Consider the following 21,418-nt stretch of genomic DNA (forward strand, 5'->3'; position numbering starts at 1 on the left):
CGCCAGCGTTTGAGTCCCTGCTGCCTTGGGGCCTTGGGGACGTCGCTTAGTCCCCCTGAGTGAGACTGAGGTGACATGGCATCCCTAATGAGAAGCTGGTTTAACTTGACCCCTGACACCTGCTGCCTTCCAGGCCCTTGGCCTGCACACTGGAGAAGGACGCTGTCCCTGGGAGAGGGGCAAAGGTGACCCCAGACTACATATGCCTCCCTTACTCTGGTGTGGTGTGTCCCTTACAGCACAGCCCGAGTTAAAAGGATTTGATTTGCCAGTTCGTGATCTGTAGCTCAAGCTGATAGGGTGGGGGGGGGGCAAGGGTGAGCTGGGAACTACCAGCTAGGAATGGACAGAACTGGACCAGTTGGTGGCATAGTGGAGCAGGCAGAATGCAGCTAGAGAGAAAGTTTGCTATTGGTGCCACATCTGGAGACTCAGGGACAGTAGTGAGGCCCCTGGTAGAGGAGGCTTTCCTCTACCAGCTCTGAGACGTGCAGCAGTGTGAGGGCCTCCGGCCCAGGGCTGTGGTCCTGCTTTCAGTTCCCGCTGCTTGTCACTCCACGGGTCCTCCCACTAGGCTCTCTGAGGCGGGGGCTGGCGCTGCTATAAAATGCCAACTCCACCTCACAAATGGGGAAACTGAGGCCAGGAGAAGAAGTCATTGCCATGGTGGTACAGGGTAGGACCTGGGCTCAGGGGAGCTTAGACTGGCGTTTGTGTTCAATTGGCCACAAACCAGTTGTGTAAATTTGGACTGCATCTGCTTCTGCCTCTGTGTGTTCACTGCACATAATCTCCCAGCTGTCAGCTGCTGGGTCCCAGCACACCAGTTTGGAGGTCCTATTTCGGTTGGGACCCTGATGATGGCGTCCCCAATACCTCATAAGGAGAAGAACCATAGGAACCAGCCATACATAGAAGGGTGAGATGTAATAAAGTGGGGTTTATTTAAAGCCGACTAACATCAAGATCGTCTATTACACAGCAACAGATACATAAGCAGCACCCAGCAGCAGAGCTCTGTTGAATGCCTGCTGTGAACCCAGCACTGGAGGATGCCCTGAGCAAAGCTCGTGGCTTAGGTACCAGTTTCAGGGCCTGCTGGAGAGACCTGTAACTCCCCTGAAGCCTGAGTTCAATCTGGACTGGAGCTTGTAGCACGTGGACCAGAAACAGCCCCCCGAGCGAGCATGATGCTCTGGTAGCTGGGTGGGGGTAAGAGGGATGGCGACCGCAGCAGGGCATCCCCCTGGGCGTGGCACTGAAGGTCTTCTTCTTCCGGCTGCACAGGAGATTGCAGGGAACCCTCAGCCAGTGGACAGTACATGGCCTCCTCGTAAGTGGGAATGACAGCCTCCTTGGGAGGTCTATGGGAACAGGAAAGAAGCTGTTAGCAGGACCAGCTCAAAATTCTCCTGCATGGTCACAGGGAGACAAAGGAGTCACCATGGCCACGTCCACACAGCTCTCATGACGCTTGCTGGAGCAGCCTGCCAACGTCAGCTCCCCCTCCTCTTCACAATACCTCCGCTCCCTTCCCACACTCTGGGTTGACACCACTCGCCACTTTGAGACTTCCCAGGGGACATTTTCTGAGCTGTTCCCACTTCCTGTTCCCCCCTGAGCTTCCACACTGTTCTTCTCTGTCACTGTGCTGACACTGTGTGGCTGTCTCTTGGGGCAGAGATTGATGAATGTCTAAACACTGAGAACAGGTGCTTAGGGGTGTTTGTTGAGACTGAGTGGTGGTCCATGGACATAGAGACTCCCAGCTGGCTGAAATATCCTTTGTAAAGTTACACTTGTGATGCTCAGGGCAGAAAGTGAGGCCTCAATTTACTTGCCCATCTAGATGCTTGAGACTTGACATGGTTAAGTTAACCAGGTAATTGCTTCTCCTTGCATGCCTCCAGGGAGAGAGAGCTCACTACCTACCAAGTCAATCTCTTCTTTCACTCTGTATTGTAGCCCACCCCTGACTTTCCAGCCCACCCTTCGCACCTAGGCAACCGAATCACCTAACAGGGGTGTGAGGTAAAGAGTAGGTGCTCAGAGGCCCCTCTGATCTAGCTTTGCAGGCCAGATTCCAAGGACAAATGTCCTGCTTCTGAGCCCCTGTGGGCTACCTCCAGATAGTGCCTTTCCCCATCCCAGGGCTCTGAGCTGGCTGCCACCCTCACAGCAGGCCACTAGGAGGCAGGCTCATCCTGCTGGTCACAGCAGCTGTGCAGGCCCTGGATTTGAACTTGGCTTAGATGGAAGAAGAGGGCTGGGGACCAGCCAGGAGACCTGCAGTTGAGAACTAACCAGTGCTCACCTTCCTCTGAGCTCCCACAGCAGGCTTTGCAAGGAGGGCAATGCTTCTGCCAAGCCTGGTGATACATGCCTGTCATCTCAGTGTTCTAGAGGCAGAGGCAGCAGGATTTGTGTTTGAAGCCAGCTTGGGCTACATAGCAAGTTCAAGGCCAGCTAGGGCTGCCTAGTAAGACCCTGTTTCAACAAATCAGAAAAGAAGAAAGGGGGTGAGGGGGTGGTGCTGAGAAGCTATGTTCCTGGAGGCAGCACACTGAACTCTATTGCTGTGTGGCCTGGGTTCTGTTCTTACATTCTTTGGGCCTCTTCTTCCTCATCCGTGGAATGGGGATAAGAGTTGTCATTCACAGATGCCGAAGAGGAAAAGCGGAAAAAGGGCTAACAGCCCTAAAAGGAATATGAGTAACAGGGCTCCAGAGCTCTCTTCTCCCTTCTTGTATCCTGCCCAGACTTGCCCTGCCCTCCCCAGATTATTTGAGCTGGTTCTGGGTCTGCTTGGAGCCAGGCCAGCAGGTGGCAGCCAGCAGGACGTGTGGCTCAGGTACCATAGGCACTCAGCACGGAGCAGGAAGTTTGCTTAGAGGGCAGGTGTGCAACAGCCCTCCAGCCTGTGCCTGTCACCTCAGTAGCCTGTTGGCTCATCAACCTTAACTGTCCAAGGTCATAGTTCAGAATACAAGAATGCCCAGGCTCCTAGTACATTCCGGACACAGAGCTCTGTGGTTGTGCGGGGTGGTCCTGCCAAGTAGTCTCATGCACAGAGACCAGGACAGCCTCGTCGGGGCAGGAAACGGGCTCCTTGCTGGCCCCACTGGCTTTCTGTTGAGAGACCAAACCCAGTGGGGCAGGAGTAAGCCCCACCCATCTCACAGATGATTGAGTGAAGTGGACAGCTAAGTGGACAGCCCCCTCTAATGGCAGAGCTCACGCTCACCCCACACCTCTCCCAAGCTAACTACATCCTCACATCTCCCTTCCGTAAAACAGGCCTAATCCTTACACCCTCCCTATAAGCAGGCAAGGCTCAAGCCCGTTAGAGACCAAGAACGCAATGAAGAAGAGCAGGGAAAGCTAAGGGGTGCCTGCTTCATGGCATGCACATGCACCATGGTCATGTCACAGAAGCCCTGCAGCATCCGAGGGGAGAGAGGGGAATGATGGTTGTCAACTTGACAAGGTCTAGAATCACTCAGGAAATACACCTCGGGGCATGTCTGTAGGACAGTGTCTCAACTAAGTTACTTACAGTGGGAAGACCCACCCTAACTGTGTGGTGTATCTTCACCTGGACCAAGGTCCTGGACTAGACAGAAAGAAGAAATTGAACTGAGCACTAGCGTCCATCTCTCTGCCTCCTGATGATGGACACAACATGGCCAGCTGCTTCACACCCCTGTCACTGTGCCCTCTCCCCACCATGATGGAATATACCCGCCAACTGAGAGCCCAGATAAACCCTTCCTTGAAGTGTTTTCTGGTTTTGTTTTTCAGGTATCACAGCAGCCGAGCTGTGGTACAGAAGGTCTGTTCTTCCTCCTGCCACAACTGACAGATAAGGCATCAGGGGTGACTTGGGAAATCTGGGGACATTCACAGACACAGGGCTTCTAACTAACAGAACAGCAGCGACAGAGAGTTGGCCTTCCGAGCAGGCCTGGCGCTGTCTGCTGTGCTCTCTGAAGGACCACAGGGGCCTCTGTTCAGAACTGACAGTTGCCAGCTTCTAGGGTAGGGTCTTGTCTGTCTCGTTCCTGATGTGTTATCCATACTCGGAACTGGACCCACCACGTGGTAGGTGCTCAGCGGTGTGAGACAGATGCCAGAGAGAGCAGGTGACTAAGTGGGGGGATTAAGGCCTGACAGGGAAAGAGGGTTGCCCAAGCCAACAGATGAGAAGCCTTTTTCTAGCCACAACCAGGCTAGAAACACTCTACAACCGGGGAGTGAGGTGCCTCCCATGGGGACAGGATCAGACAAGCAGGCTTCCTCCATACCCAGTCACACCAGCTTCTGAATCTGAAACGTGGGTCTCAGAGCTGGAAGGGCCCCTTCCAGCTTCCTGGCAGCAGGGATGGGGGGAGGGGGCTGGGGTTAGGAGTAGCTCACCTAACCCGCAGCTGTGGCCTGGTCCCTGTTGAGGCAATACTAGTGTGTGTATAGACAACACCACCTCTGCTCGGGCCAGGCGGGGCGGGGCAGGAGGACAGGCCTGGCCTGGCTGTCAGAGTCCAACTCATTTTATGAGCTGGTAGGTCACTCTCTCGGAGACAAGTTTCTCATCTGAGAAGTGCAAAGTTTGTCTGGGTAAGGTGTCCTTCCCTCTGATGGTCCAACTCTGCAGCCTAGGCTGACCTGGAACTCAAAGGCTGGATCTCAGCTCCCAAGTGCTGCACTACGGGTGTGTCCCACCAGGCCCCACCTGAGGTCTGCCCCTTGGCCTAAGTAGCACCTGTTGGATGTATCTGTAATCTAGCCTCAAGGAGCCCTGGGCCGATAGCAAGGTACTCGAGAAGACACTGTCTACCAGACAAAGGGAAGGAAGACATCCAGGCAGGTCCCCAGAGCACAGGCTAGCCCCTACTGAACTGACACCAGTGCCTATGGAGACACGTTACAGAGGGCCACAAGCTTTGCAGCCCCCAGGCTCACACCACTGTGAGCTGCGTGTGACATGCCTCCCTCCTCCACAAACAGCAACATCGGTTCCCACTGGCATAGAAGTTCCAGGAGGCAGAGGGCAGAAAACCCGTGTAGCAGCCAGGCCCACTGGATGCTTTGTTGAATAAACAAGTACCCAAGGAGACATGCATGACTCAGCTTTCTTACAGGGCAAAACCGGTCCAGACATAAGACACAAACGTACACATACAGCACACATACACAAACCACAGCACATCTATGGGGATCGTATTCTAAGAAAACATGCTAAAAAGCTGGGTAGGTTAATACATGTCTGTCATCCCAGCCCCTGAGACAGGAGGATCACACGTTTTAGGCCAGATTGGGCTACAGAGTAAGACTGTCTCAAAAAGGGAAGGAAATGAGAAAGAAAATATGTTCAAAGTCTGGGGATAACAGCAATGGAAAAAACCAAAACCGGCAGAGAACTATTTGATGCAACCGTGGGCTTCTGCCTCACTCACCCCCACCCCATGGCCACCCCACCGCCACCCCAGCCCCACCGACACCACCACCTTAGTAGGTCAGGAAAACTTGCCACTTCCAGCACACCTACTGTGTGCTGGGCACTGGGCTGAGCTGTGCCCACACATCACTCCCTCATGGTCCCCAGTGCCTCCTGAGGCAGGGAGCTATGGTGAACACTGGTTCCCAGCAAGGCTGCGGGGACGGGTGTGTGTGTGTGTGTGTGTGTGTGTGTGTGTGTGTGTGTGTGTGTGTGTGTGTCACAGTTCTGACACAGCTCTGTATCCGTGGGCAAGTTATCTAAGGTCTCTGGGTCTGGTTTCCTCCTCCACAAATGGAGAAATCCTGGCTACGTCACCTGGGATGTGGAAAAGTCACTCAGCATAGTGCCTGGTCCTGGTCAGTGCCCTCTTGTGCCTTGAGGACTCTTCCCATGCTAGGCTCTTGACTCTGAATCTCTGCTGAGCTTTGCTGCAGCCTCCTCCTGTAAGGCTTCCCAGGTTTCTCCACATCTCCACAGGACTCTGTCCGCTCTTCACATAGCTCTCACTACTTTGGGTTGTCATTTGCCTCTGCCATGGGGCTTCCATGTCCTCAGGACACAGGCCACGGCCATGTCCAGTGGAGGGATCGCATGAGAATTTGCTGGGCAAACACTGGATTGTGTGACTGTAGTGGTCACCCGTGGTCCCCACCCTGCCCCACTAACCTGTAGCTCTTCTCAGAAGACTCCACAGCAAGGTGGTGCAGGCCTCTGGAGAGCTGGTACAGGTCCCCCTGGCTCGACCTCTTGGTGCTTTCCTGGATGGACCAAAGCAGGCCAGAGAACAGAAGCAGGCCACCCAGGCTGCAACAGAGGAGGCTGACAGACCTGAGCCACACCACAGGGATCTTGGGCGATGGATGTCCCACTGTGGGGGCCAGCGAGTCAGGCTGGACAGCTGCATCATCTTCGCTCCACCACGCAAAGCAGAGTGTCCCAATCACCAGGACCACTGTGCCGCCGACTGTCATGCAGTAGCGCACCGTGGACGCCACTCCCCGGCCTCTGACGCTGCATGTCTGCACACAGGAGAGACAGAGTCTGAAGAAACGGGCCAGCACAAAGTTCCGAGACCTCAGAGGAGTCTTCTGACTCACACTTCAGTTCCCTCGCCTGGGAAGTGAAGGCGACACCCATGCATGCAGGGCTACTTGATGGTCACTGACAAGCTGTTTCAGCTTCCTAGCACTGCACCTGGACTTCAGCAGGAGCTTAATTATATACTAATAAAGGTATATTTTTTTGTTTGGGTTTTTTTTTTTTTTTTTGGTTTGTTTTTCAAGACAGGGTCTCTCCAGGTGTTGATTTAGTGCCTGTCCTGGATCTCGCTCTGTAGACCAGGCTGGCCTCGAACTTACAGAGATCTGCCCTGCCTCTGCCTCCCGAGTGCTGGGATTAAAGGGATGTGCCACTGCCGCCCAGCCTAATAAATGTATATTTATTAATATGTGATTATAACATCATATATTTTAATAGTATATAGTAAATCATACACTAATAAATTTAATCCGGGACTGTACATAAACCTCAGCACCCTTGGCCTGATGGGTAGACGGTTCTTGCGCTGGCCAGTCTGTGAGCAGCTGGGAAAGGCCAGGGCTTGCTGGCTGTGCTCTGCCTCTCCTCCCCTAGCCACCACCTCATGGGGTCCAGTTCTTGTCTCCATTTGACAAAAGATGGAGGGTCATGGGGAGCGGGACAAGTGTGAACAATGGTGCTAGCAGTGTGAAGATGGATGTGGTGCCATCGAGCGGGATTTTCCCAGGACACCTACTCAGATGTCTTTACCACAGTCATAGCACTGAAGGAGACTGCCATCTCCACCCTAACAAATCAGCCCGTGAACTGTGTCCTGACCCCTAGGTGAAATAATATAAACCCATTAAAAAGTTGGGTTTAGGGCTGGAGAGACGGCTCAGTGGTTAAGAACACCAGCTGGGGGCTGGAGAGATGGCTCGGAGCAGAGCACTGGCTGCTCTTCCAGAGGTCCTGAGTTCAATTCCCAGTACCCACATGGTGGCTCACAACCATCTACATTGGGATCTGGTGCCCTCTTCTGGTGTGCAGACAGAACACTGTATCCATTATAATAAATAAATATATATTTTAAAAAAAAAACCAACAAGGGTTGGGGATTTAGCTCAGTGGTAGAGCACTTGCCTAGCAAGCCCAAGGCCCTGGGTTCGATCCTCAGTTCAAAAAATAAAAAATTAAAAAACCAAAAAAAAAAAACCAACAACACCAGCTGCTCTCCCAAAGAACCTGGGTTCAGTTCCTAGCACCACGTGGCAGCTCAAGGTGTCTCTAATTGCAGCTCCAGGGATCTATACCCTCTTCTGTCTCTAATTGCAGCTGCAGGGGATCTATACCCTCTTCTGTCTCTAATTGCAGCTGCAGGGGATCTATACCCTCTTCTGTCTCTAATTGCAGCTGCAGGGGATCTATACCCTCTTCTGTCTCTAATTGCAGCTCCAGGGGATCTATACCCTCTTCTGTCTCTAATTGCAGCTCCAGGGGATCTATACCCTCTTCTGTCTCTAATTGCAGCTGCAGGGGATCTATACCCTCTTCTGTCCTCTGTGAGTGCTGCACGCACAAGGAACACACGTACACATGCAAGCAGAATATCCCTACACATTTGAAAGAGTTTTGTCTTTTAAGTTGGGCTCAGCATGGATGTGTGGCAGAAGGGGAGGAGTCACGTGTTTTGCTCTTTTGAACTCACGGGAATCACTGAAAGAGGGAGCAAGCCTGGCCCCAGACCCTGCAGTCCAGAAGGGGCTGGCACTGGTCCCCAAAGCTCACTTCTAAGCCACTGCTCCTCCTCCTGATCCTTCCGTATGGTGACTTCCCATACCTCCCTGCAAAGCTCAGCTTGGCCCTTGTTTGGGGAACTTCTGAAGACTCCTGTGCCTTCTGGGAGCACGCCAGTTGTCCCCTCCTTGACTTGTCCCCTAACTAAACAAGAGTTTTCTGAAGTCACCAGCTACATACAGCGATGCCATGGAATGCCGTTCTTTGTTGGGATTAGCATCTGGGAAAGTTCATCCTCCCTCCAATCAAGGCAAGGCCAGGAAAGGTGACAGACCCATTCCAAACCCTTCCCATACCCACAGGGAGGGGCCAGCGGGAACAAGGCTGCAGTAACCAGCTTGGAGAAAACACGGAAAAAAGGCAGCAGAGGAAATCCTGGGTCTGCATGTTACAGCCCTCACAAGGTGACAGTCCCTTCCACCTCTAACATAACCAAGGCAGGTGGATGGGGCAGGAGAGTGAGTATTCCACATAGCCCAAACCAGGGAAGGTCCTCATCCAAAGCTAAGTACAGTGGTGATCCACATATCTGAGGAGCACACACTTGGAAACAGACTTGAAGTCACCCAGGATGTTTTCTGTTTTCCAGGAAAGCAAAAATGGATTATCATGAAGAGAATGAAGAAGCAAAATCAAGCCAGGATGAATCCCACCCTCAGAGACGAGCACAAGCCCCATTGAGCGGTTTTCTGCCCAGTCCTTCCTTGGCCCACATACATATTGTCGATGGCTAGCATGTGCTGGGGGCATTTGCCCAACTGGGCACCATACCAAGCACTTTACAGGTGTCCCCTTGCTTAACACTCACCACAGTAATATCCCAGGGATGCTGGTCAGGGCTGGATTTAGATGCAGCTCTAACCTAACTCAGGCTCCCTTGTACGTGCACAGCTGGGTCTCTGTAGATAGTTTTAGATGTCTGCAGTTGAGACCAGCCCATGAGTCTGTGTCTGCCAGGCTGCTCTCCCTGACAAGGTGCCCTCCTCCCAGCTTCAGAGAATGGCAGTTAGCGTGCCCAGCCTCAGGCCAGTCCCTACAATGGCTGCTAGTGTGTCCTGCCCCTGGACCCCTCCACTCCCGTTTCTGAGGAGCTTCAGACATTTCACTACCCCTTACATGGGTGTGCCTCCAGCCCCTGTGCCTTGATAGAGAGAGAAGGGAGGGCTCTCTGTCATGGAGGGTGTGACTTCTAACTCCCCCCCCCGGGGGGGGGCCCAGACAGGAAGCTCTCCAGCCCCAGAGACTTCCACCCCATCCTGGCACTCAGTCAGGACCTGCCAAGCTGGTCCCACCTCCACTGCTCTCCAGCCTCCCCTTGTCCCTACCCACACCCAAACTTGGGCCGTCTGGGACTTTCTCCCAGACCTGCTACTTCCTCTGACTGGGTCCCCACTTCACCCTTGTTCAAAAAGGAAACAAGCATCACCCTTCCCAGGGACTGCACCCATCTCCCTCCAGCCAGGGGAGGCCTTTCCCAATGGGGAGGCCTTTCCCAACTGGGAGGCTTTGTCCATCTCTCCCTCCTTGTGGTCAGTCTGTCAGCTCTGGGACCTTGACTGAGCAGGCTCCTGAGGCCCACACCTTGGAGTTCACATCCTGGCTCTCAGGGCTAAGACGCTATGGAGTTGAGCCCAGAGAGCTGTACCTGAGGCGTGAGTTCACAGAACTACATAGAGGGTGGCCCTGCTCAGATGCTACCAGGTTATCTAGTGTCTCCTTGCCTAAATGCCCCCCACTATAAAGAGCACTCCACCTCAGCTGGGAGGGAATTGAATCAGGAAATCATCTACACTCTAGCCCTGCCTGTCCACGACACGGGGTTCAGTCCAAATCAGCGAGAAGAAAGCCCTCTTCCTGTCAGAGGAGGAAGAAGGGATCTGAGCACCAGCATCCAGACAGACTGAGATGGAGAGAGACCTGCAGTGTCCCAGCTGCTGTCCGGCAGTGGCACCATGAGAACACTGTAGGCACCTTTCCTGTAAAGAGCCCACCTACGCCCACGAACTGCGGAGAGCCTGGCACCTGGGCTACTGGGTAGCAGGCATAAGGCAGTGGGTCTGTTCTGCACGGTCCAGGTTGAAGGGAAGGGTCCAGGCCACACCCTTAGCTGAGGTACTCCTGAGGGAGGGAGACAGGATGTTGGCACCCACCTCATGTGCAGCCATCGGGCTGGTCCGGGCGCCACAGGAGCGGTCCAGGGGAGAGGCCAGCACATCAGAAGGCGTGGTGGTGGTGGTGGTGGTGGTGGCTGAGCTCTGCAGGCAGCGAGCATCTGAGGAGGCTCTGGTAGCTGACCCCAGCTGTGCCCTTGGCACTCCACGGGCTCCTTGAGGTCTCTGTTCTGGTTCCCAGTAGGGCTGAGGCCACTGGTCCTCCCCGCTCCCTGTCACCCAACCCAGCCGCTGGGTCTCCAGCTGGAGATCCCGCTGGGAAGCCACCTACCACTGTCTTCTAGTCCTCGGTCCTCGCTCACCACCTCAAAAGACTTGTGGCCGCTTCAGTGCTTCCTCTAGGTTCCAGGTGCCGGGCCAGTGTCCAACAGGCCCCGCCCCAACTTAAAGCGAGAGAAGCAATTTCCCAGAGAGGTGGAGACCACAAAAATGGAACTTGGGCCTGGAAACTCGTTTCCCAGAGACATCCAGGGGAGGGATCTGTGGGAGGCCTGAGCCAGGACCCCCCACACCTGCTTCACAGGCAAGAGAAACTAAGGCTCAATGGGGGAAAGCCACTTATCCAAGCGTTTCCTATGTTGACAGGAACAGCTTTATCACAGGGGCCAGAGAGCAGCCTCCTTTACTCTCTCAGTCTTCCAGGACAGCATTGTCAGTCAGAGGACCAGCTTGGAGTGTTCCTTCTTGGGGGCACTGCCTTCTGAGAGAGGAGGCCAGGAGCTGTGGCACCAACTTTCCTGCAGCAGCATCCCCCTGCATCACGCACGGAGAGTGTTAGGTCACGTAGGGTAAACACCTGCTCTTTCTATGAACAGGTAGTTCGGGGACCCAGAAGAAGGGTTAGCTCCGTCTGTGTTCTAAGTCTCTGGGAGGACACATCTTTAAAGGGTGGCTGCGGGCCACAGCAGGCCACAGAAGGGGCAGTATGTGCAAAGCTGGGCCAAGTCATAGGGAACTTGTGTCTGAAGAAAGAGTCTGCTGAGAACACCTGAGTTCTTTGAGCACCAATTTCTCCCTCTGGTGAGGTCCTTCGAGCATTGTCTGTTATCTCCCTCATTGTGCGTGGTCTGGCATAAATGTCCCCACTTCACAGCAGGCCACACGCCTATATAAGGCTGAGAAGCTGAGTGGCTGAGCAGAGGCAGAGATCGCTGACGTTGCCATACCCCATCAAGACTAAGGTCTGCCAGCAGCCCTTCGGTGCTGTGCTCAGGGGAGATGTGGGTGAGAGATAGGAAGCCGTGACACTTTGGGCTGTGCAGGTATCCACACAGGGTGTGTCCTCTCCCTGCCTGTGATCCCTAGGTGAGTCATTACAGAGTAAGGTTGAGGTCCAGCATGGGCCCTAATTTGAACTTGAGTCTCTGGTTAGGAAATCAAGGTCAGAGCTGGAAAGTTATGGTTCCTGTCTCCAGCCAGTCACAGGCTAGAGGACTTTGGCCATGTCCTCTGTAACCCGGAGAGCCCCCTTCCCAGAGCAGCTACTGGAGTTTAATGAGACCTTCCTCCAAGAAGCTAGTCTGTATATATAGTCTTGCATTACACAGTGGCTCTGGGCATTCCTCTCATGAACCTTTGGAGACTTCCCTAATGACAAAGAGGAACCATGAGGCTTAGGGTACAGCCAGATACCTGTCCCAGGGACTCCAGGGGACTGGAACTGAGTACATTTGGAATACAAAGATCTGGGCCAAATTTGTCTCCATTTTTCTTCCTTCTTACCCCCTTCCAGAAGCTGGGATAGCCTTGGGCAGCTGTGATGCCAAAGCATGGTGCTGGATGCTACGGGCCTGAGTTCAGCTGCGTATCCTCTTTGAACAAGTAGCCTCAGGCTTTCCCGACACCAGGAGGTTGACTCAGAGACCACCATTGGTCAGCAGCATCTGCACCAAGGGGGCGGGGAAGGGCCTTTCTGTCCAGTCATTATCTGTTACCAGGCAAGTGCCTTTCCTCCTGTTACCTCTGCTAATCGTGGAGATTCTAGAAGTGCTTGGCCCAAGGCTAGAGAGGAGTGGGGAGAGAAGGTGCTAAAATCCACATCCTTTGGGTCTTCCAGACTTTTCTATCTCTCCAACATTGCCTTCTCTTCAGTCAGAGCCTAAACTGCTGCCCCGACTGTGTCTCTCTCCCCTGAAGCTGCCTGTCCCTAACAGCGCGCCAGCCTTAGCTTTCACACCAGCCCTCCAGTCAGTCCCTCACCTGCCTAGACCTTCAGTGGCTCCCCATCACCCCAAGAACCACACTGCCATTAAGCATCCACGTTCTTGAGAACAAGACCCTGGCCACCTCCCAGCCTCACCTCCTCACTCCCCTACTCCATGTCACTCCCAAGCTCTCTGTCACCATGTCCCGGGTACAGTGCCACACTTTGGCCACAAAGATGCAGCTATACCAGCTGGCCGTTGAGCCCCAGGGATCCCCTTGTTCCAACTCCCCAGCACTGGAATTACAAGCAAGCACCACCATGCCATGCTTAGCTTTCTGCATGGGTGCTGGGGGGTAAACTCAGGCCCTCATGCTTACAAGCACTTTACTTATGAGCCAGAACCTGTGTATGGGTTTTTCATTTAACACCATTCTAAATGGTGTGTGTGTGTGTGTGTGTGTGTGTGTGTGTGTGTGTGTGTTCTTTGCTCGAAGGTTTGCCCCTCCCCCACTGACAGCATCTCAAAGACAGGCATGGATGCCTTGTGCCTTGTCCCTTATCCACCCCCATGCCATTTCAGAGTGACCACAACAGGCCTGTGAGACCTACTATGAACAGCAGGAGCTATGTGATGATGAATACCCTCTGTCCCCTGCCAACAGCACAGTGCAGGGAAAGCCAGTCAAGTTCAAGTGTCTTCAAAGAACAGGATTCTGGGGGTTGGGAATTTAGCTCAGTAGAGTGTTTGCCTAGGCAAGCACAAGGTCCTGCGTTCGATCCTCAGCTTAAAAAAAAAGGAAGAACAGGATTCTGAGATCTGGCTTCAACTAAGAAATGACTAAACCAGTCCCAGCCTGAGGAGGCTTGCCCACTCCTGCCTTCCCAAGGGACATTTAACAGTTTACAGAAACATCTTTGGTTATTCTAGCTGTGGAGTAGAGGGGTTGCTTCTAGTAGCAACCTACAGGGTGTAGGGCAGCTTCTGTGTTCAGGAGTGCCCACTGTCTGGTGGAGGAGAGTTTAGCTCTCAGTGAGGTTCTAGAGGGTCAAAGGTTCCAGTCCTGATCTCTCCTGAGGAGAGGAGTAGGCCTGTCAGCAATGTGGGGGGTGGAGATAGAGCTCTAAGCAGCATCTCAGAACATTACCTTTCTCCTTAGGGACCTCCATTTAAGAAAATCCAGGATTCTTAGCTTCAACCACAGAAAAGAATTTCAGGACCAGCTAATATGAAACAGAGCTAGAATTTTGTTTGTTTGTTAGTTTTTGTTTTTGTTTTTTGAGACAGGGTTTCTCTGTAGCTTTGGAGCCTGTCCTGGAACTCGATTTGTAGATCAGGCTGGCCTCGAACTCAGAGATCCGCCTGCCTCTGCCTCCCGAATCTGGGATTACAGGCGTGTGCCGCCACCACCCAGCAGAGAGCTGGAATTTTTATTTGTTTGTTTGTTTGTTTGTTTGTTTGTTTGTTTGTTTATCTTTGGTATTTTTTATGTAGATATTAAGCATGTGAGTTAGTAGAAAGAGAGATGTTCGGAGAAGGAATGAGACATACCCAAGTGTGGGCATAGGCTTCTCCAGGAAGAGCCGCACCTGACTGTATGATGGCTGTATAAATGGCCCCGTGGCTTCCTAAGCTACCTTGCTCAGAGTGTAATTTATAACAGTTTAAAGGTTAAGAAATGTTCTTTTACGAACAAAGTTGTAAAATGAATTTATGAGTGGTAAAGTGTCCAGCTTTGGAAAGAGACTGGAGTAATGAAAACCTCTCAAGGCTGTAGGTGACTTGGCTGTAAGTCCGCACACTTCGTTTACTGTATTTGACACCTTTGAGTTATCTTTGGGAAAGTACTGCTTCCTTAGGCAACGTGAGTTTTCTCTGTGATATCTGAAGCTCCCTGACTCCATCAGCAGGAAATGCGAACCAGATCCCGGGATGAAGGGCGTTTCTCTTCCCAGGCTCTCCATTCCATGTCAACATAACTCTTTTCTTACCTTTCTATCCTGCCTCCGGCCCTAGGCACAGCTGGCACAAGCCAGGGCTGTTCATTAATTTTTGATACTATGGTTTTTACATTAGCTTTTCTTCTTCAGAGAAAAGCCTGGGGTGGAGGAAGGACAGAGGAATGTGTCGAAAGCCATTGTCTTGGTTTGATTCAGGGACTCAGTAAAGGACAGTGAGCCGCCCCAAATCACAGAGGCTCTGCAGCACAGCAGGGACCCACATTCAGAATTCTGGAGTCCAGAGCTTTTCTGCCAGCCTCTGAGTCATTCTCTACAGTCTCCCATATCTAGGGCTGGCAGCAAGGCTCCTAGAAGGGTGGAGAAGTGTGGCTGCAGATCAGATCTGACCAAAGACCAACCTGCCTCCTCCCTCTCTTCTCCTTCCTTCCTTCCTTCCTTCCTTCCTTCCTTCCTTCCTTCCTTCCTTCCTTCCTTCCTTCCTCCCTCCCTCCCCACTCCCTGCCTCCCTTCCCTCCCTCTCTTCTCCTTCCTTCCTTCCTTCCTTCCTTCCTTCCTCCCTCCCCCTCCCTGCCTCCCTTCCTTCCTTCCTTCCTTCCTTCCTTCCTTCCTTCCTTCCTTCCTTCCTTTTCTTCCTTCCTTCCTTCACTTTTAGTGAGGTGCTGTGGATCAAGCCCAGGGCTTCCTGCACACTAGGCAAGCACTCTACCACCAAGCTACACGCCAGTCTCCAGTGTTGCTGGTGGTGCTGTATATTGCGAGAGACAAAGATACATTTTAAGTTTTCATTACCAAGCCTAAGAGACCCATGAAACAAAAATACCTCTGATCTGCAAGCCCCTTGCTCAAGGACAGATAGTTCCTGAAATGCTGGAGGCTATTGCTTATAGGAGACAAGAAGCCACATATTTTCACTCCCCTAAACAAGTTTGTTTGACCCATCTGCACCACATGTGGGTGGGAGGTTCACAGGCTGGAGGTAAGTCAGGATGTATGCTTGCCTCTGTTTGGACCTCATGGGAAATGCAATGAATTATGGGTTCTCCTTCTTAGGCCACTGCAAACTGTGATTCTGGGCCATTTCCCGGGAACCTGGGTACGGATCTGGTCAGGGCTCATCCACCTGGCCAGCACTTAATTAAAGCTTATTTGAAATTTGGCTTTAAACTGTGGTAGTGGTCTTATTCTTGATCGGTGGGAATAACAATATCTTGAAAACAAAGAATGGATTTTACGCTTTTTAAAAAGACTGTTGTGAGATGAAACTAATACACTGTGATCCTGGGGAAATGCCTTACATACCAAGAATCAGCCATCTCTCCGGAGACGGCTGCTGTATGAGTGTTCTATCGTACACAGCAGGTTATCACAAAGGAATCTGCCTTAAATAACATTTATTTTTACTAGCTCCTAGCATGTAGGTCAGATGACCAGGTGGACACTACTAGGTTCTCTCTGCTCAGGGGCTCCCAAGAACAAAGCCAGGCTTATCCAGAGGCTGAAAAGGGATCCACCTGCAAGCTCTCTCAAGCTCTCAAGGTGCTGGCTGAGCTGAGGTCCTGTAATTGATTAACTACAGGCTTGAGTTTGTTTCTGTCCAAGGCTCTTTCTGCACTCTCGATGGATGCTCTCAGGTCCTGCCCACAGCCCCTTGTCTCAGCCATGGAAACTTCAAGTCCCTCAAATCCAACCTGACGGATGCATCCAGACTCCTCACTTACCCTGGCTGCCTCTGGACAAAGAGAAGTACCTGTGATTGGGCTAGAGCACCCTCCTTCCAGCTCACATCAGCTGCTTGGGAACATTAATGACAGTTACCAACCTTCTCTCAGTAAGTGTTATCATATACTCACGGATCAGCACCGGAGGGTAGGGGTCAAGAGAGCCATCTCAGAATTCTGCCCTCCATGTGTACTGTGCCAAAGAACACTGGGAACGTGTGTGGAGACACACAAGACATAATAGGACCATACCTTCTGCGGTGTCACATGGGCAAATGGCATAATCACAGGGAACCCAGAAACAAGCTTGATGGTGACAAGATCCTGCCTCTGAGTGTTTCTTGTTGGTAACAGTACAGGAGGTATCTCAGATGTTTATTGGACACCAAGGAGGCAACCAGAGGTGGATCCCAGCACACGTAGGATTTCAGCAGATCCTGGAGATGTAAAGGGACCTCTGCTCAAAGTACAGCTCCACTTAGTCACCAAAGGGCATGTCTTTCCTATGCAGACAATGAACATTGTTTTAAGGTTTTGCATAAACCAGCTGTTAAAGATTACCAACAGAATAAAAGTCAACATCCAGACTGTCTGCCAGATGCTAGACATTATGTTACCTCCATTATATTCTTAGATCACAGGAGTCTTGGTCCTGCATGGACGGAGTTCCTTCTACAGTTTTATTGAGGTATGAGTCACATAGCATAAAACCCATCCACCTAAAGTGTATGCCACCACAAGTAAATGGCATTTGATACATTCAGAGCTGTGCAGCCATCACTATAATCAATTGCCCCTAGAAAGAAATCCCATGTCACTCAGCATTGTGACTGAGTTCCTCCATTCTCTAGAGATACTACTCAGTCTTCTGCTTCTGCAGATTTACCTAGTCCAGACATCTCCTATAAACTGTAACAGATAAGGCAGGGTCTTTATGTCCAGCTTCCTTCATTTATTAGTTTGCCAGGTCCATTCATGTTTCACCATGTATTAGCACATTGCCTGCTCTTGCTGCTGAATACCTACCATCTTAAGGCCGTATGAAAACACAGTTCACCTCATTAGTTGATCAACACAGGGTTGCCTCTACCTTTTGGTGAGCATGAACACTGCTGCTGTTGACGTTCATGTCCAAGTTTTGTGTGGCCCCATTCTCCCTTCTCTTGGGTGTATGACCTGGGTAGGAGTGGACTTGTAGGATTACATAGTTAACTCTGTATTCAACTGGTTGAGAGCTGAGGCCCATAGAAGTCAAAACAGCTACCCAGAATCATCTATGTCAGATCAGATTTAAACCCAGATCCACCCACACAGAAGTCTGCTCCCTCCTGCCTTTGGTAGACATAACATCGCTCCAGGACCACCACCCCCTGCCTGACATGTGAGTATCCCGAGAGCAAGGATTTCAGTTGTGTTGGGTAAGTTCTGTCCTGTAGAAGAGGCTCCTGTGCCTATAGCAGGTGCTCATTGCCACTTGTATGTGGGAAGAGTGAGCCTGTGGACATGATGTGACGTTTCAGGAAGTCTCCAGATGCCTGTTGTGTTAGTTGAATCAGACTTGGAGCCGGAATGAACTTCTCGGACTTTTGGAGCTAAAAAGGGACATGCCCTTCCCCAGAAGTTCCACGACGGGTCGCCTCCGGTGGCCACGCCAATTCCTGGAATTCTGCCTATTCACAGAGAAGCAAGGAACCGGTGCCCTGAGTTCATGGTCTAAAAAGGAAAGCACAGCCCTTGAGTAAGAAAGGCATTAAAAATTTCAAGGTCGCAACTTCCTGGGAACACAGTTTATGGCCAAGCCAGTCTAGTCTACTGCTTATTCTGGGCCTCTGTTCTGTGAAGTCCTGAGGCAAGATTCCCAGCAGACCTGAGCCAGGAGGAGATGCAGGATTGCTGGTATCCCGTGAAGAGCTGGTGGAAGCCTTGGCTACAGAGGATGCCTGGATTGGTCAGGAATCTGCACAGAGCCCCCTCTGTTTTCAGAGAATCTAGATGGACTGAGAAAGGTGGCAGGCAGTGTCCTCAACATACTGAATGGAGTTGGTGGGAAGAACAGGGGTGGCAGGGGTGAGTTTGGGCCATGACTACCACATGTGGTATTGACCAATTCTCTGCCCCTCTAAGCTTGTTTTCTGTCTGTAAAGATTAGGGATCTGCTGTGGAATAATCCTTCTGTACACTGTGTGAATATATGTCGCTGTGATTGGTTTAATAAACCAGCTGACTGGCCAACAGCTGGACAGGATAAAGTTAGGCAGGAGAGCCAAACTGAGAATGAAGGGATGAGAAAGGGCGGAGTCTGAGGAGGAGTCACCAGCAGATAGAGAGGGAGCAGGAGATGAACGTGCCATGCTAATAAAGGTACAGTCACATGACAGAGGGTAAATAAGGAATATGAGTTAACTTAAAATGTAAGAGCTAGTTAGTATTGAGCCATTGCTGAACATTTATAATAAATATAAGCCTCTGTGTGGTAATTTGGAAGCGGCTCCCAGGACGGGAAAACTTTATTCATGGGGATCCTTGAAGTTCTGAGACACTAGTCCAGGGTCCACCTGCTGTTTTTTTCTCTCCCCCCCCCTCTTGTGAGTTAGGCTTATTAATCTACAAGTCCCCATGGATATCTAATAGAAACCCAAATTTTGTTCAGAGTTGGGGCTCTTTTTGCAGGGAGTAGAGGCTGTCTGGGATTGTCACCTGCTTTCTGACCCCATGTCTTCTGAAAAGCCCCATATTCTACATTAGCTCCTGGCCCTGTACCCTCCACCTTCCTCCCCCATCCCAGTCTGCCTACAAGCAACTATGTACAAGACCCTGGCACTCCTCCATTCCACCAAACTGCTCTGTCTGCCTGGGATCTGGCATCTGCACTCCACACCTCCTCCCACCCAGCACCAGGCCCTAGCACAGCAACCACCACTCAGGATGGCCTGCCGGGCTTCCTGGACAGTCTTCAGCAGTGAAGTGAGGCCTGGGTTGATGGTAATTAAAGCTGTGACAGGCCTGAGCGCTCTGATTTTCCTCCCAACTCCACCATTAGTCTGTGGAATGACCCTGGCCAAGTCTTTCCCCCCATGGCTCCAGTTCCCCCATAGATGACTGGAATATTTGGGCCAGTTAGTTACAGAAGAGGCCTTAATGGAGCCCTGATAGGGAACACAGGTGACCCATGGGGTGTCATCTGCTTGCTGATCACCCCTCATCCTAGGTGAGGGTGGGACCACAGCTCTACCAGCTCGCCAGTGCCCCTGGTCCCTTAGGTCATTTAACTCAGGACCTACTGCTGTATTTGCTTCTTTTCCTTACTCTGGAAGCTTCTAGATTTTTCTCTGAAACAACTGAAGGCTACTTAATTATTGTAGCTGCCCAGTCAGCTGAAGAAAACTCGGCCAGCCAGAACTTATACTCTATGTAGAAAAAATAGTATTTTAAGCACAAACCATCTAAAAAGTACAATCACAAAGTGGCAACTTCTATAGTTGTCACTAAAATATCCAAAAGCATCTACTTAACAAAATACAAAGTGCACAAGGGCCACCTAATCTTAAGGGCTCGCCTCATTGGATATCGCTTATACACAGTGATATGGTACAATATTGACTACACAATCTATTTTTTCCAGGAAACATGTCTTGTATGTTATACAGAAATGAAATATATTAAATGTGTACTGAGTACAGGTGTCACTTAGCACTCTATAAAACAGACACAAACCAGTTTGAAATCCATCTCAGGATAGCAGGGTAGCTGCTGCCTGCCTGAGCAAAATGTGGGGAAGAGGAGGCAGTAGCTGTAAGTAACCCGCCGGGTGGGTGTCTGCCTTCTTGACATGCAAGACTCAGAAAGTAAGCATGGCCCGTTGTGTGAGGTCAAGCCGCCCAAGCAGCAAGCAGAGGAACAAGCTTGTGTGCCGTGGCCTGAAACTGTGCTGCTCTCCTCTGGACAAGTTTACACAGATGCACCTGTGGCATGCCCACACTTCCTGTGACCACCTTGGTTTGCCTTCCCGGCTTGGCCACAGCTGACAGCATGTGTTCACTCCAACCTCATTCCAGCCATGTTCACTGGCTTCAAATTTCCTAGAATATATTTTCACTCACAGTGTGAGGAAGTTGCCATGGATAATGTCCAGCACACTGAACAATGTCGTAGCACGACCCATGGAGACAAGAGTCAGAATAGGACTGCCTTGTACACACCCCACGCATTCATGTGGATGCTGATAACTGAAATGTTGCCCCCAATGCACATGGTGGGTATTGCATTAGGCAGTTGTCTTTGTTTTTTGTTTTTGTTTTTGTTTTTGTTTTTTGTTTTTTGGTTCTTCGAGACAGGGTTTCTCTGTAGCTTTGGAACCTGTCCTGGACTAGCTCTGTAGACCAGGCTGGTCTTGAACTCACAGAGATCCACCTGCCTCTGCCTCCTGAGTGCTGGGATTACAGGCGTGCACCACCACCGCCCAGCTGGCAGTTGTCTTTGTTTTCCCGTTGTTATGATAAAACATCCAGACAAAAGTACCCTAGGGGAGAAAGGATTTATGTGGGCTCTGTCTGTCATGGTGGGGGAGTCAAGGTGACCAGGATCCTAAAGCAACTGGTCATATCACATTCATAATCAGGAACAGAGAGCCATGAATGCTCAGCTCCCTTCCCCTGTTTTATACAGTCCAAGATCCCTGGCCAGAGAATAGCCCCACCCATACCTAAGGAGAGTCTTCTCACATCATTAACCGAATCAAGATAACCCTTCACAATTGTGCCCAGAGGCCCATCTCCCAAGTGATTCTAAATTCTGTCCAGTTGACAGCTAACACTAGCCATTACACTGGTGACCCTTGACCCGCAAGTCATAACTATTCAGACACTGACAACCGAGATATCACAGGATATCAGAAGTTTGTGTCTGTGTGTGGGTACACGTGAGTGCAGGTACATGCGCATATGTGCACACACACATGTGGGGCCTAGCAGTCTGCCTTGGGTGTCATTCCTCAGGACCCATCCACTTTGTCTTCTGAGACAGGGCCTCTCATTGGTCTGACCTCAGGCAATAGGCTGCACTGGCCAGCAGGCCAGCAAGCTCAGGGGTCCCCTTGTCTCCATCTCCCCAGTTC

At 51.3% G+C, this 21,418-nt stretch overlaps 1 protein-coding gene across 1 annotated transcript in view; it reads right to left on the bottom strand.

Moving 5' to 3' along the window:
* Positions 1 to 1,132: 1,132 nt before the first annotated feature.
* The window catches only part of Tmem61 (transmembrane protein 61), a 70,297-nt gene continuing 50,011 nt past the window's right edge, over positions 1,133 to 21,418 (bottom strand). The window contains exons 2-3 of the mRNA XM_036178584.1: positions 6,164 to 6,538; positions 1,133 to 1,364 (exon numbers count right to left, since the gene is read on the bottom strand). Of these exons, the coding sequence (XP_036034477.1) occupies positions 1,133 to 1,364; positions 6,164 to 6,538 (607 nt within the window). The remainder of the gene's footprint in view (positions 1,365 to 6,163; positions 6,539 to 21,418) is intronic.

This window comes from Onychomys torridus, chromosome 2 (assembly GCF_903995425.1).
Source record: "Onychomys torridus chromosome 2, mOncTor1.1, whole genome shotgun sequence".
NCBI lineage: Eukaryota > Metazoa > Chordata > Mammalia > Rodentia > Cricetidae > Onychomys > Onychomys torridus.